The sequence below is a fragment of the Pongo abelii genome, chromosome 4 (genome assembly GCF_028885655.2).
Source record: "Pongo abelii isolate AG06213 chromosome 4, NHGRI_mPonAbe1-v2.0_pri, whole genome shotgun sequence".
Taxonomy (NCBI): Eukaryota; Metazoa; Chordata; class Mammalia; order Primates; family Hominidae; genus Pongo; species Pongo abelii.
In genome coordinates this window covers 65,044,107-65,060,261 of record NC_071989.2, presented here as the reverse complement: position 1 = coordinate 65,060,261, position 16,155 = coordinate 65,044,107, and the positions used below count along the sequence as shown (strand labels likewise).

At 42.3% G+C, this 16,155-nt stretch overlaps 1 protein-coding gene across 4 annotated transcripts in view; it reads left to right on the top strand.

The window, feature by feature from the left end:
• IL6ST (interleukin 6 cytokine family signal transducer) overlaps window positions 1–5,551 on the top strand; it is a 58,173-nt gene extending 52,622 nt beyond the window's left edge. For all 4 annotated transcript variants that reach the window (XM_024247062.3, XM_024247064.3, XM_024247063.3 and 1 more), the window contains one exon: window positions 404–5,551. In XM_024247062.3, the coding sequence (XP_024102830.1) occupies window positions 404–1,141 (738 nt within the window). In that variant the 3' untranslated portion in view covers window positions 1,142–5,551. The remainder of the gene's footprint in view (window positions 1–403) is intronic.
• The last annotated feature ends 10,604 nt before the right edge of the window (window positions 5,552–16,155 follow it).

Genomic DNA, 16,155 nt, shown 5'->3' with positions numbered 1-16,155 from the left:
AACTCATTTATATTTATTATCCTCCAGTAGTCCTTAAATTTTATATTAACAGATTAAACTGTATTGTGTATTTTTATATTCTACAAAATCTCCGTCATTCAGGTTTGATTTTCCTTAATGTTTTCTAGTTTTCTGTCCAGTTAATCCTAGGCTGCCTAGTCTAGGCATGAAATATTAAATACTACTTATAGATCATTAGCTTATCAAAATGTAACACCAACAATATTGATTTAGACTACTTAGACTCATTTTATAGTATCTGCATTTTGGGTAGTTGACAGTGACTTAGTGACATAATACAGGTTATTTCTGTACCACTGAGAGTTACTGGGAAGTTACAGAGATGCATTAGCTCTGTGGCTTTAACTAATACTTGCCATATACAATTTTCTCTCTTCCTTAGCACAATTTTAATTCAAAAGATCAAATGTATTCAGATGGCAATTTCACTGATGTAAGTGTTGTGGAAATAGAAGCAAATGACAAAAAGCCTTTTCCAGAAGATCTGAAATCACTGGACCTGTTCAAAAAGGAAAAAATTAATACTGAAGGACACAGCAGTGGTATTGGGGGGTCTTCATGCATGTCATCTTCTAGGCCAAGCATTTCTAGCAGTGATGAAAATGAATCTTCACAAAACACTTCGAGCACTGTCCAGTACTCTACTGTGGTACACAGTGGCTACAGACACCAAGTTCCATCAGTCCAAGTCTTCTCAAGATCCGAGTCTACCCAGCCCTTGTTAGATTCAGAGGAGCGGCCAGAAGATCTACAATTAGTAGATCATGTAGATGGCGGTGATGGTATTTTGCCCAGGCAACAGTACTTCAAACAGAACTGCAGTCAGCATGAATCCAGTCCAGATATTTCACATTTTGAAAGGTCAAAGCAAGTTTCATCAGTCAATGAGGAAGATTTTGTTAGACTTAAACAACAGATTTCAGATCATATTTCACAATCCTGTGGATCTGGGCAAATGAAAATGTTTCAGGAAGTTTCTGCAGCAGATGCTTTTGGTCCAGGTACTGAGGGACAAGTAGAAAGATTTGAAACAGTTGGCATGGAGGCTGTGATTGATGAAGGAATGCCTAAAAGTTACTTACCACAGACTGTACGGCAAGGCGGCTACATGCCTCAGTGAAGGACTAGTAGTTCCTGCTACAACTTCAGCAGTACCTATAAAGTAAAGCTAAAATTATTTTATCTGTGAATTCAGATTTTAAAAAGTCTTCACTCTCTGAAGATGATCATTTGCCCTTAAGGACAAAAATGAACTGAAGTTTCACATGAGCTATTTCCATTCCAGAATATCTGGGATTCTACTTTAAGCACTACATAAACTGACTTTATCCTCAGACTAGCTGAATGATTTTGTGCTGTTTCAGGATGTTTGCACTGAAGAAAAACAGAAAGCTTATCTGAAATTTATAAAACTTTTTGTTTTGCTACATAGAAAACAGAAGGTATTTAAATAATAAGCAGTGATATGCTTAGTGAGCACAGCTATACTGATTTTGATTAGAATAGTCATCAAAGTGGCTTAGGGACAGTTAATATAAAAGATTAGAGGAGCAAGGTATAGACTATCTACTTCTGCTAAAATAACTTAAAAAGAGGTCCATAGGCCATAACTATACGAGCCCAGCTTTTGTAATCTGACAAAAAAATGAGGAGCAGCCTCGTGTATATCAATGTACACAGTATTCCTTAGGTCCCTTCCATTGGTAGTGATGCTGCGAGTTATTGCTGGAGAAAAGGAATTCTAGAGCTTTAACTTGGCAGATTAAAAGTACTCATTTTTTATTCATCAATAATTAGTAATCTCACTAGTTTTCAAAAATTTGCATATTATTGACAACCTCTTTAAAGATCCATTTCACAAACTCAACAGAGTGCCATGATAAGAGCTAGGGATCCCCCAAACTATCTCAAGCATCTAAAAAATTGCCATTTTTAAAGGCTTAAATTGTAGTAGTAAAGGGGAAAAAAAAAACCATAAAGCATCTAAAAAATTGGCATTTTAAAAGGCTTAAATTGCTAATGTTTATATATATATATACACACACATATATATACACATATCATTGACTTTTAAGACTTCAGAGTATTGGGTAGATGAACACTTTATACAGTATATATCTTCAGCTTAAATTTGTTTTGAGTATTTTTTTTTATTTTTAAGTAGGCAAAGATTTAAATTTTTTTATTTTTAGTAAATGTTTGAGGCAAACTAAGACAACTTGGGCAATATTTACCAAAACAAAACAGAACCCCAAAAAATGTACATCTTGATCTTAGCAAATATCGTTATTGTAGAGACACTTAATAAAGAGATGGTATTTTAATATCTGCAGTTCTGAGGTAGGGTGGAACTTAGTTCTACATTGTGATTTAGGAATTTTTAAAACCTTTTTTCTTCAAGAGAGAAGTGACCCAGGCCTCAAGTTTAGTGCTAAAGCCACTAGTGTACTTACGCTGTCCCCTAACCACCACATGTGATATGGACGCAGATGCTAAATATAGGGGCTTTCTTAAGAAAGTAAGAGGAAATTAGCAAGCGTTATTAGTGATTGACTTCTGCTATCAGGTGAATTTAAAGGAAACAGGTTTTTATGCCATATTTAAGTTACAGAAACCAGGCATGCTTAGAATAGTTTCTAGAGGTTATTGGAGAATAGAAAGCTAAGAAAACTTGGTATACATTTACAACTGAAATATAATTACACTTTTTACTCTCAGAATATTGTCCACATTAGACTTCCTGTTTATCTTTTATATTCTTGCATTTATATAATACCTCATCCTTTCAAAGTTCTTTCACATATTATGTGATCTTCTTTATGAAAAAAAGTAGATGCTTTATTCTGATATATTCAGTTTCCCACTTTAAGCAAAAGTAGATTAATAGAATGACGAATTCAAAGTAGATGAGGAAAATCAGGCACAGAGAAGTAAAGGTAGGGATAGACCCAAATTTACACAACAAGATAATGACATCTCCAGCTTTTAAGTTGATCATCAAAAGGCTGGGCTGGATTTGTCTTGCTGTATGTGTCAGGAAATTTATACCTATTACATTTTCCATTTTCTCAAAATTTAAGTCACATGACTATAATGTTTAGCTGCAACTTTCCTCATAACAAATAGTGTCATGAAGAATGTTGTAGTGTGAAGTTTGTACATTTCAGGGTCAGATATACAATGTGAACTCTTGATCTACAGGAATGAGAATGGAGGATCATTGAAGGCCATGATATTAACAAATTTGCATGTTGAAGCCTGTATAAAACATGGTACAGTGAGTGAATATACCCCCATCCCCAAGAACACTTTATACATATTAAATGGATATATGATTACTGTGCAAAAATTCATTCTGGAAATGAACATATATTTGAGCACTAATATGTAATGTACATCTTCTGCCCTAAGGAGAAAATAAATTATAAAACTTTTTACATTCAGAATTACTTTCCCGAGCATGTTTTAGAATAATCTATGTGTTGATGCATGTAAATTGTACTTTAGGTAGGCAAAGAAACAAATCTGGTTATTTATGTAAAAACTAGTCTAATAAAGTTAGTGGCTTTATCACTTTAAATCTTTAGTGTCTAAAAGTGGTGTTTAAAGTAATAGCACATCAGAAAACCTTGTCTGGACAAAACTAGTTCACTTACTGCTTCTGCACCTGCAGTTGCTCCCTTTAGGGTTATGAAATAAGGACCCAAATGTTAAATGTGTTGATACTATAACTTGTCAGTTACTGATGTCTGTGGTATCCGGCCCTCATCTCTGAAAGGGATAATACTGAATAATTATTAGAAAACTATAAAACTTCGCACTTTGTGCAATTAAAATCTAAAATTTTAATCCTGTCCTTTTTTACTATGGATCAGTCGGCACTCGGGAACAGAGCAGCAAGGAAAAAAAGCAAATTTCATTCACATGTTCTGTGTTCCTACCTCTTCTCTACCTAATTGTTCATTTAAATTTCAGCCTTATTCCTTGATAAGGGATTTTACCACATGAAGTCATCCAGTGACCCTAGCTCTTATTGTGAAGTTAGTGGAGTATACTTAGAAATGTTACAACTTTAAAATGTTAAGAAACATTTATTAAAGCTCATATTTAAAGTAGAGCATCTAGTTTGAGAAATAGAAATCAATTATTAAAGATGTATTTTTTCTACCCATTTAACTAGTTAAAACCATGACATGTAAATGTAGAAGTAGAATAATCATAGAATTCCCTAAAATATTTGTTTACTAACATATATTGACCAAGTACATCAAGCAGGAGAGATCTTCATTCTGTTATAGTCCACATCATTCTAATTTTGCTCAGTTGTTATTAAGAGCATATTCCTAAACCATACACTTGTTTCAATAAAATTTTATTTTGTTGAGATGAATAAAATAACAAAGTTACAAGCTACATAAGACAAAAGTTCAATTGTTCAAAAAAATTTACTGGGATAGCTTTCTATTATAGGTATTGTTAGATTATATTGCGTTGATAAGATTACTTTCTAAAAAGTTTGTACTTTTCTGTAAATTAAAAGAATATGGAGTCATAAAATGGCAAGTGTTTTAGGATTAGCCTAAAATTGGACATTGTCATCGATTTCAAAGAAGGTATGAACTAGCAGTCTTACAGCCTAATTCTTCTTTGGACTGGTCCTTGGCAGCAGTTCCTTTTCAGACTCGATAAACAGAATTCAGACAGATGTAAGTCAAAACAAAACTTTACAAAGCCAAGCGTATTATCTTTTGCATTAACCTATTTTTTTTTCCATCATACATGCTACTAGTATGTGCATTAGCATGATATTCTTACATACATTGCATTAAAAATTAAAAGGTGGCAGCTCAGGGTGAGCTCTTCTGTTGCTCATTTGTTCCTAAATTTTTAAGGGCTTTTTCTCAGTCAATAGTTTGTACAAACTGGTTAGTTTAACTTCATTACCCATTTCATTAAAGTTGATGGATCGTGTGATGAGATGCATTTAAGGCTGATAGTGATAGATTTTTTTTATTTCTTGAACACCAGCTTTGTCTGAATGATGTTCTTTTATCTCTTGAACACAAGCTTTGAATGATAACTACAGGTTTTAAGTGCTGTTACATTAATACCATAATGTGATGTGTTAGAAACAAAGGGATATTTCAAAGGTAGATATTTGAAAATTCTCTAGTCTCAATGTATATGTGTATTGAATATACTCTAAAAATAAGTGTGCAATTTGCTAGTAGGACAATGCAGTGACTAGCATTAGGTATGTTTCTTTTATATCTTAGCTATGTCCCACTTTCTTCTAAGTGCAATCCTTTCATGTTCACTTGCTGTTTTACCCCATCTACTCTAACTTCATTTGGAAGGCTTGTCTAGAGTATAGCATGTATTTTTACCTTTGCAGTGAATTGCATGTGCTGATTGTAACCACAGCTATTTTTATGTTGACATAACTCCAAATGTTATATTAAATGTTCTATTATATATTAGCTCTAATCCCTTAAGTAAATTTTAAGAAATAAATTTTTGTTCAAATTTTTTTCTGTATGTGGTTACTATCATCTGACTATGCATATTTGTAACAGCATTTATCATTAGTGGTGTTAGGTAAATAAGCATCTTAGTGTAAATGAGATGCTTCATGTGGATTTTGTGACATTTTAAATGTTTGACATAATGGAATGTGATTTAAAAGAAAACCAGTACACTATCTTGGCCTTAATAACAGAATGGAGATGGCAGATTTATCCACTAGTTTTCCAGATGTACTATTTAATAGCTGAGGTCTGAAATCGTAGCATCCTACCTCCTAGTGGACATTAAAAAGAAAACAAAAACCTACTTGGTTGTCAAGAGCCCAAGTATGGAGGTGCTGCGCCATCTTGTGGCCTGTCTGTGCCCACCCCGCACTCCGCTGGAGTCTCCATCCTTGTTGCAGTGAGACTTGAAGGAGATTGATACATGGCATCCTCCTGCTACTTCTTGAGGTTACTAAGTAGTATATGAAACTAATCAGTCAGCAAGTCCACCTGGAAGGAAAAGAAAATCTCAACGATTAATGTGCCTTCACATTGTGATTTTGTCTAAAAAAATGTAGTGAGTCAAAAAACCCACAAGCCGGCCAACAGTAAGTCCTTCACATATATACCAGAGTTTATAGAAATAACATGTCAGCTTTGGGCTATGTGCTCCTTTGTTTAAAATCTTCTATTTGGTTATGGCTTGTATAGGCTCAAGCCTGATTTCTTTAAGGTGTGGTGGCTCATCTTATCCTAATTTGTATGATAGATACAGTCCATCCTGCTTTGGAAAAGATTATGTAACTCCTTGAGAGCATACTCTTTCCCTAGCCCAAAGGCAGTGAAATAGTTTTCTTGTTCAGGATTGCTTAACTTTCTATTTAAGCTTTTTCTTTTTAAATTAATACAGACTTCTACACTTTCAAAATATGAAACATATTACAACTGCGTATAGGCTCTTCCATACTTAAGTCCAGTGCTTGGGCAAGTTAATGGAGTGAAAAGAATACGAGCAAAGGGGAACTGAGGTAGAAAAAGAAGAATATGTGAAAGCAGCAGGAAGCTCAGCCAACTCGGAATCAGGGTGAACAGCTCGAGTCCTGTTGCTGCTGATTGGGGTTGGCTCTCGGACAACTTAGTAAGATCATGGAAAGGCTGCTTGGGTTCTCCATAGCTGAAAAGTTCTGTCTCCATCGAGGGAGGAAAATGTACCTTTCAACTCAAAGTTCAGTATTTATTTTTCAATACAGCTATTTTCTCCAACTGCTAAAGATTTTCAACAGATACGAAGCCAGAGCTTAGTTTTAGAAACCTGTGGACATTCAAACCTGATTCTTTTATTCCCTGTGACTATGGTTATGTCATTTTACGTGTCAAAAAAGTTTATCTAGAATTGTCATTTCTTATTTTTGAGCTTTTTTTAGTGAGAATTATCCCCTCACTTAAATGGCTTTTTATTTAAACATCTGTGCATTCTGTATGAAATTGTAGTCTTTCTGGGATAACATGGTGAGATATATGGTGGTAATCCACACACACAAAAATAAAAGCCAAAAAAAAAAAAAAAAACCCCTCAGGTAAAGTATTTCTCTCTCTTCAACTGTCTCATTAGCCCTGGCTGTGGATGGTCCTTCTGAGACAGGCTAGCCAGAGTAATTCAACGGCCGCAAGTGGTTTCTCCCCCAGAGTGCTGGTTCAAACTCTGAATAAGACCAGCCTGTTGGTTAGAAATCTAATACCTCAGTCCAGGCCTACTTTCCTAGAACAATCTTCACTTAGTAACAGGTCCAAGACACAACTATTAAGTATACATCTGGGTCCCATCCCTGTAGGGAAGGGTTTTCCCTGCAGTCTTGCCTGTAGTCAGAAGCAGCCTGTTGACTAATGATAGCTTTTAAAGGAATTTATAGAAAATTCTCGGAAATAGGCTCTATAAGCTTTATGAGAGGGATAATGCTTTTAAAGGAATGGCATGAAGGGGAATATTTAAATAAAAAGGCACTGAGATTCTGACAATAGAAACCATAATTCTGCATCAGCGTTCTGAGAATGAAAGGTCAGCCACTCTTCAGGTCAAAGTCAGTGTGGATTTTGCCAGTTGTTCAATCTAGACATACGAACACCAGGGCTACCCAGCCAGCATCAGTACCTAGGAAAGGACCTCCAAGAAACTCTTAACTGCCATGGTCAGAATCGAGACTAGACATTGCTGCTGGAGGTGAGGGGCCGCTCCTCTTCAAATGAACCGGCAGACCTTTCTGATCACCTGCTGGGGGCCACATGCTGGAGCAGGGTGTCCAAAGGTGAGCAAATACATGCCATCTATGAAGTGTTTACTGTGGGTTATGAAATCCTAGAAACTTATGAGGTAAATACCAGCACGATTTACAAACACAGGCTCCAAGAGGTTGAATAACTTGCCCAGGGTCATGTGGTTGACAAACAGTGGAGTTCCAACTCCAGCCTGATCCAAAGTCCGCATTCTTTGATGTGTACACCAATTGTACCCAATCACTTAAGCAAAATCCTTGATGATGTCATGCCCAGGCTAGCTTAAGGAGAATGCACACCTGCTTCCCAGGCCCTTCAAACTTCTCTGAGTTTCTCTTCCCCTCGTCTCCCTCCCCACCACCCTTGTTTGTGAATATGGGGCACCTCATGCCCTCAAGCAGCCCCCTGCACCTGCAATTGCCTACCTTGAAGTGTCCTAACTGAGCCTCGAGCCCAGAGCAGTGCTTCTCCTTATGCCCTCAAGGTTTACTCCGAGGCTAGCTCCCCACCCCTACTAGCACATACATTTACTCTGACCCTATAGAGCAACCCCTACAAAAGAGGTCAATGTGTCCCACTTTCCTGAGAATGCAGCCTCACACGACCCCTGGGGTCTCATTCTTTTGGCCAAAGAAAGACTCCTCTAATGGTGGAATCTAGCCCATGGCAACTAGTGACAGGAGGATCTCCGGCAGGGGCTTTTCCTGGGTGCTCAGACCACGGTCCTGCCCCAGGTCGTTCTGTCCACAGACTTCCCCGGGCCCGCTGCCTAGCGCGAGCACCCGTTCCAGCCTGGCTCACCTTCACGGTGCCGCCAGCCGCTCCTCTCCATCTCCTGCCACTCCCGGAGGGGCTGCCTGCTGCTGCCCCGCTGTGCTGACCTCATTCCCCACATTTGCTTTCTGTCCTTTTGGGCCCTCGCTGGACCTTTCCAACCCCCCATTTGCACACTTTATAGTTTCCAGAACATACTGAGTTTCCTCTAACCTAGCCCATGCGCATGATTTCCTCTCCTAGAATGTTCTCCAGTCCCCAGTCCCTGTTAAGCTGGGAAATTCTTATTGGTTCACCAAAAATCAACTCAAATAGATACCCTCTTAAGGGAAGTCTTCCATTCTTCTCTCTCCTTCCCCGAGTTAAGGGCCTTCTATATCCTGGCACCTACTGCTGGGCCTCTGGAGAGAGGGCCCTGGCTCAGTCCTCTCCTGGTCTAGCATAGTGCTTGGTGTTTGGCAGAACTTGCTTATATGAACAGGTAAGTGGGTGAATAAACAGATTATTTTTAATTTTAAAAAAATGTTTAAAATGTGTCTCAGGTTTCTTCTAATCCAGAGTTGCACAGTGCCATGGGCAGTCAGGAATCTGCCTCCTTCGCACCTCAAATCTGGGATCATTTCCTGATTCCCATCCCACCCTGGCTAAAGGCAAGAGCTTCCCGCCACCGAGAGAGAGAGTCTTCTCTGTTGCCCAGGCTCAAGCAATCCTCCCACCTCAGCCTCTCAAGTAGCTCAGACTACAGGCAGCACTGCCATGCCCGGCTAATTTTTCTTTTTTGTAGACACGGGCTCACTTTGTTGCCCAGGCTGGTCTCAAATGCCTGGCTTCAAGCCATCTTCCATCCTTGGCCTTCCAAAGTGCTGTGATTACAGCTCTGAGCCACCGTGCCTCGGCAAGAGCTTTCATTTGAAGCAAAATATATACTCAATCCAAAAGCAAAAATTTAGAGAAAATTAAAGTCAGATGGATCCTTACTAATCATTTTGTCCAAACTCCTCATCCTGGACAAGGAAAATGAGGTCCAGAGAAGAGGGGTCAGCAAACTTTCCAACAGCACAGGAGAAAACGCTGGGTTTGTGGGTTATAAAAGGACAGCCCTGCCCTTTGGGAAGTTAATGTCTAGCGAGGAAGACGGAGTGAACCAGGATCAGGCTCCGCCGTAAGAACACATCAGAAAGTGCAAGTAGGCTCAGGCCATACAAACCAGGCTACGACTAACCCCTGGCCAAACACCAGGCAGCTCCCAATATAAAACAGTCCCCCAATTCCTCAATAAGAAGATCCTAAGAAAAGTTTTTGGACAGCTTAACTGTGTCAGCTTTACAGATGTTGATTAAATAGTCAGATGTCTGCCTATGATCCATATTTTAAATAAGATGTGGAACAATGCAGAAATATAGAATTGATTTTTTCCACTCGTACTTTATGAAGATAGTTCCATGCAACTCTTCACCTGCAATTGGACACTGAGATCCTTCCTCGTCATTACCAGATCCCCTTTGTGAATCATCGGCACGGGTTTTGGGAGCTCGTTCCTAACGTTTCCGTCTAGTTGTGTGAGAGACAGCAGACAATGCTGTCATGGAAAACAGTATTCAAAAGCCTTAAGTATCCACTTTTATCTTAAGAGACTTTCCCTCCATCCCAATAATGTAACCTGTTATGATTTTACTTTTTAAAATGGTCTTTAAAAAACTTTATACTGAAATCTAACCTAGTTAATATTGAGATCGTATCCCAGGAATAATGACTAAATCCCTGTTCTATGACCTTGTCTCCTTTTATGCCAGTTCCTTCTGGTGATCTCCATGTGACTCTCAAAATTAAAAATTAACATTGGATGAGGTCATTTTGGTGAATAGGTCTTTCGCAAACAGAACTTTTGTGTTTAAACAACAAAGAGAGGCCAGGCACAGAGGCTCACGCCTGTAATCCCAGCACTTTCGGAGGCCGAAGTGGGCAGATCACTTGAGGTCAGGAATTTGAGACCAGCCTGGCCAACATGGTGAAACCCCGTCTCTACTAAAAATACAAGAATTAGCCTGGCGTGGTGGTGCGGCGCCTGTAATCCCAGCTACTCGGGTGCCTGAGGCAGGAGAATCGCTTGAACCCGGGAGGCGGAGGCTGAGGCTGCAGTGAGCCAAGGTCATGCCACTGCACTCCAGCCTGGGTGACAGAGCGAGAATCTGTCTCAGAAAAATAATAAATAAATAAATAAGAAGAGAGAAACTGTGATATGAGAAACTTTGTAAGTCCTTTACTAAAGCACTCCCTCTTTTTTGGGGAAAGATTTTTCAGAAAACATTTTATGTTCAGGCAAAAAGCTGTGCTCATCGGGATGCCTTTCCTGGAGGAAAAGCATCTTCTGTAGAATTTTGTTGTGCAGGCATGAGCTGGTGACCAGGAGAGCCAGCGGTGTGCACAAACTGTTTTCAAATCAATGTTGCCTCGGTTCTCTGGGTCAGACTAAACTATAATTCTTATTGTTACAATGAGACTTATATTTCAGGACTGGCCAGAAGAATTTTTGTTGACCCCTCTGAGCAACATCCAGATATTCCCTTCCCTCTTTCCAGCCCTTTGCCAAAGATGTGACTTCAAGCAAGGAGGACTCCTCAGTCTCCACATCTCCATCAGCCCCAGCAGGGACACAGATGGATTTATCTACAACCCATGCTCAAGTGCTTGTGGGGAGGTAATCTTACACTTTTTCTACTCCCAGGACAGAAATGAATGCCCAAGGTGGCACCTAATCATACACCTCTGACCTTAATTGAGGCAGGTTCAAAAGAGACGTCTAATCACCACCGTGTTTTTGAGACACAATCTCATGCTATGGCCCAGGCTGGAGTGCAGTGATGCGCTCTTAGGTAACTGCAACCTTGAATTCGTGGGCTGAAGCAATCCTCCTTCCTCAGGCCCCCAAGCAACTGGGACTACAGACGTGTGCCACCAGACCTGGCTAATTTTTTTAAAAAAGTTTTGTAGAGACGGAGTCTCGCTATGTTGCCCAGGCTAGCCTCAACATCCTGGCCTCAAGTGATGCTCCTGCCTTGGCCTCCCAAAGTGCTGAGATTACAGTTGTGAGCCACTGTGCCAGTCCAACCACATTTTTATTACATTTAAGGCAACATCAAACAGGTTTCTCTCTTCTCCAATAGAGTCATGTGTGAATGTAAGCCAGCCCCATTTCCAAACAAGGAGGCTTTCTTTGTGCAGATAATTCTGCAGGTGTCAGATTTTCTACTGATTCCATGGTAAACGAAAGGTCACAATCTGGTGATGTCAAAGGGCCTCCCGTAGCAGAGAGAAGAGTAAGAAACACAATGGGTGAGATAAGAGAGGTACCCAGGGCACACAGTCATGGGAGGCACTTGGTGCCCTTGCCTGACCCTGAAAGTGAGCACCTCCTTCTGTTGGGAGCCCTAGACTCGCCCCAGTCCAGGCGCTGCTTGGTGATGATGTCGCCAGCTGGGGAGCTGGGCTTTCCGTCATTCACCCCATGAGATGGGGACTATTCTAGTTCTTTCTTGTCTTTGAGATCATTGTAACACCTACTTGAGGAATGGACAAGAGAGGGTAAGCCTGAGACAGGACACCACTCAGGAGCACTTTTCTCATCAGGGTGAAGTCTGAAGGGGGCTGAGGCCAGGAGGAAAATAGGACAGCAAAGCCAGCTCAGGAGCAGCGCTGCCAGACATGGCAACTGGTTAGCTGGAGGGTCCAGGGAAAGAGAGGGGCAATGAGCCTGTGAGGTGAAGGAAGGGTAGCTGCTTCCAAGCCTGGGAACATCATGTCCAAGGAGAAGCATCCTGCGGAGGGTGAGGGAGGCCTGAGGCTCCAGAAACCAGGTGGCACCTCCCCTCCTGAGGAGGCCTGTGCGTTGCTTGCAGGGGGCTCATGCAGTGTCCCTGCCATGACTATGGCTGTGTCTATGAAATGTGGGGAGGGAGGATTTCTAGATTGTGGGACTGGCCTGGGACCCTAACAATGGCATCTCTAGGCAAGCACTAAAGACAAAGAGCTGAGAAATAGCTCTTTTCCTCTTTTTGGACAATTCTAGACAATTCTAGACAATTCCCTGCCCAGCTTCTCCTCCTTGCCTCCTCCTTTATTTCAGCATCGCCGCCTAGCCTCCCCAGGCCTGCCGTGAGGTTCTGGGGTCCTTCAGCCTGGGCAGACCCCTTCTTGTTTGTGGACAGTATCAGGAAGGAGACCCTGAGAGGGGGCTGGAAAATAGGGGACTCTTGCCCTATGCACTCACAGCCAGGTTCATACCTCCCCAGAGTCCACCCCTCCCCTGGCCCCACACAGAAATGAAAACCAAGGCAAAGCCACCCTTTAGAAACAGCATGGGCTTTCCTCACCTCAGTTACCTCATCTGTAATGATGACAGCAAGCCCCATGTTACTCACCCCGCACTTACTGTGTGCCAAGCACTACGTGTAGCAAACAGTGGTAGAACGAAGTGGTACAATCATTGCTTCATTTCACTGCCCCAATTGTTGTGGTGATACTATTTCACCCATTTTACAGATAAAGCAACTGAGGCTTAGAGAGGTTGAGGAACTCGTGGAAGGCAACAGAGGAGCAGGGAGCAAAGCTGGGGCTTAAAATTCAGTCTGACCCCAGCGCTCCTGCTTCAAACGACTACATTCTACCTACAAAACAGGGGTGCACTGGGCTGGGCGCGGTGGCTCATGCCTGTAATCCCAGCACTTTGGGAGGCTGAGGCGGGCAGATCACCTGAGGTCGGGAGTTCGAGACCAGCCTGACCAACATGGAAAAACCCCGTCTCTACTAAAAATACAAAACGAGCCAGGTGTGGTGGCGCATGCCTGTAATCCCAGCTACTCGGGAGGCTGAAGCAGGAGAATCACTTGAACCTGGGAGGCGGACGTTGTGGTGAGCCGAAATTGCGCCACTGCACTCCAGCCTGGGCAACAAGAGCAAAACTCCGTCTCAAAAAAACAAACAAACAAACAAACAAAAACAACTAGGGGAGCACCCACTCCAGAACCAGCCAGGCTGGGATTCAATGAGATAGTCTTTGAAAAACACACAGGACAGTACCTGGTGTGTGTTATGTAAATACGTGCTCTGCATTTTGTATTGCCAAATCTGGCAACAGGATCTGCCCCCATCTCCACCAGCTTCCCTGGGCTCTGCTTTCCACTGCGGGCACCTGCAGTTATCTTTCCACAGCTTCTTTCAGGCTACCAGAGCCTGACTCCTGGCCTCCAAGCACACAGTCAAATGTGCCTGGAGGTTTCATACCCTTTGGGGACAGCTGTTAGTAGACTGAGGAGCTTAGGAGTGTGATAGCCCAGGCCCCTTGCCTGGGGAGGACACGCGCCAAGGTCTGAGACACTTACCTCCAGCATCATCTGGGAATGAGACTGGCGCTGCCCTGCAGGGCTCTGCCTGAAATCCCACCCTGCCCTGGCGTCTTCCCCTCCTCTCAAGCATCCCTCACTCGCTCACCAGTTTCTCTTGGGAATGTGCCCTGGATGAATTAGTTACACCTGGACGTTTGTCTCAGGATTTGCTTTGGGGGGACTTAACCTAAGATTCCATTCCTAACCCCATCCCTGTACAAATACAGCATTCAGAATTGGGACACTTTGGGCGTGGTCCATTATCTGCGGTGACAGTGTTCACAGGAGGGTCCAGGTAATAGTTGGACACAGAACCACCCAAAGCGTCAGACTCACTCACCAGACCTCAGTTTAGTAAAGCGAAAGGCCCATCAGGATTACCTGTTAATGCTTCACGTTTAACACCCAGTCTGGGACCAGCTCTACTGGGAAATATGGACGAGGGGAAACGATGGCTGGGTCCTGTCAGCCTGCAGGTGACTTCCTGCCTCTCCACCCACAGCCCAAGCTGACCCCAACCCCATGCCCTCCACCTGGGACCACCCTGCAATGGTCTCCAATTAGACGCCAGCAGGGCATTTTCATTACAACACTTAGCCAGAGATATTCTATCCACCCGGCAACAGAGAGGCAGGCTCCCAGGCCAGTGAGTTTTTTTGGGGGCCTGCAAAAATATGCTTGACCTGAAGAAAACAATTGATGGCAAATAACCAAGAAAAAAAAAATCACAAAATTGAAGAATATTTAATTAAGTGGGTTCATTAGTGATATGATTTGGGTGTGTCCCCACCCAAACCTCATCTTGAATTATATTCTCATAATTCCCACGTGTTGTGGGAGGGACTTAGTGGGAGATAATTGAATCACGGGGGCAATTCCCCCAAACTGTTCTCGTGGTAATGAATAAGTCTCACGAGATCTGATGGTGTTTTTTTTGTTTTTTTGTTTGTTTGTTTGTTTTTTGCGACAGAGTTTCACTCGTTACCCAGGCTGGAGCGCAATGGCGCGATCTCAGCTCACCGCAACCTCCACCTCCCAGGTTCAAGTGATTCTCCTGCCTCAGCCTCCTGAGTAGGTGGGATTACAGGCATGTGCCACCACGCCGGGCTAATTTTGTATTTTTAGTAGAGACAGGGTTTCTCCATGTTAGTCAGGTTGGTCTCGAACTCCCGACCTCAGGTGATCCGCCTGCCTCGGCCTCCCAAAGTGCTGGGATTACAGGCAGGAGCCACCATACCTGGCCGATCTGATGGTTTTATAAGGGGTTTCCCCTTTCACTTGGTTCGCCTTCTGTCTTGCCTGCTGCCATGTAAGACGTGCCTTTTGCCTTCCACCATGATTGTGAAGCTTCGCCAGCCATGTGGAACTGTGAGTCCATTAAACCTCTTTCCTTTATTAATTACCCAGTCTCAAGTATGTCTTTATTAGAAGTGTGAGAACAGACTAATACAATTAGCTTTATTATTTTAGAATTTATAAATGTTATCACACTTGTAAACATGCCATGAGTTAAGTTAGCTTCCCACCTGTTAAGTGAGCTAAGCCCTGACTCTGACATGGGACTTAGCCTGAGGCATTAAGATGCTCTTACAGGGACGGTGTCCATCTGGAAGCCCTGTCAGTCCACTCTGCTGTCGGCAGCACAGTGACGGGTCACCCATGCTCAGTCACCTAGGCTGGAGTGCAGGCCTCAGGGGTACCGTCCTGAGCTCCTTCACTCAGGGCTCTCCCAGACAAGGAGGTCAGGAGGACTCGAAGGATGATATTCAGGACTCCTGGGGTTTTCATTTTGTTTTGTTTTTTGGAAGATTTTGTGCCGGGCACAGTGGCTCATGCCTGTAATTTCAGCAGTTTGGGAGACTGAAGCAGCAGGATTGCTTAAGGCCAGGAGTTCAAGACCAGTCTGGTCTGAGTAACAAAGCAAGACCCCCATCTCTACAAAAAAACAAAACAATCAGCCGGGTGTGGTGGCACAATCCCAGCTATGTGGGAGGCTGAAGTGGGAGGATTCCTTGAGCCCAGGAGATGGAGGCTACAGTGAGCCATGATCCCACCTCTGCACTCCGACCTGGGCAACAAAGTTAGACCATGTTTCTAAGGAAAAAAAATTTTTTTTTAAATTTCTTGTTTTATATTTTTGATGGGGAAGGGGTAGTGAAGGGATAAGGATCTAGAAAAGAGTGAAAATTCTGATATAT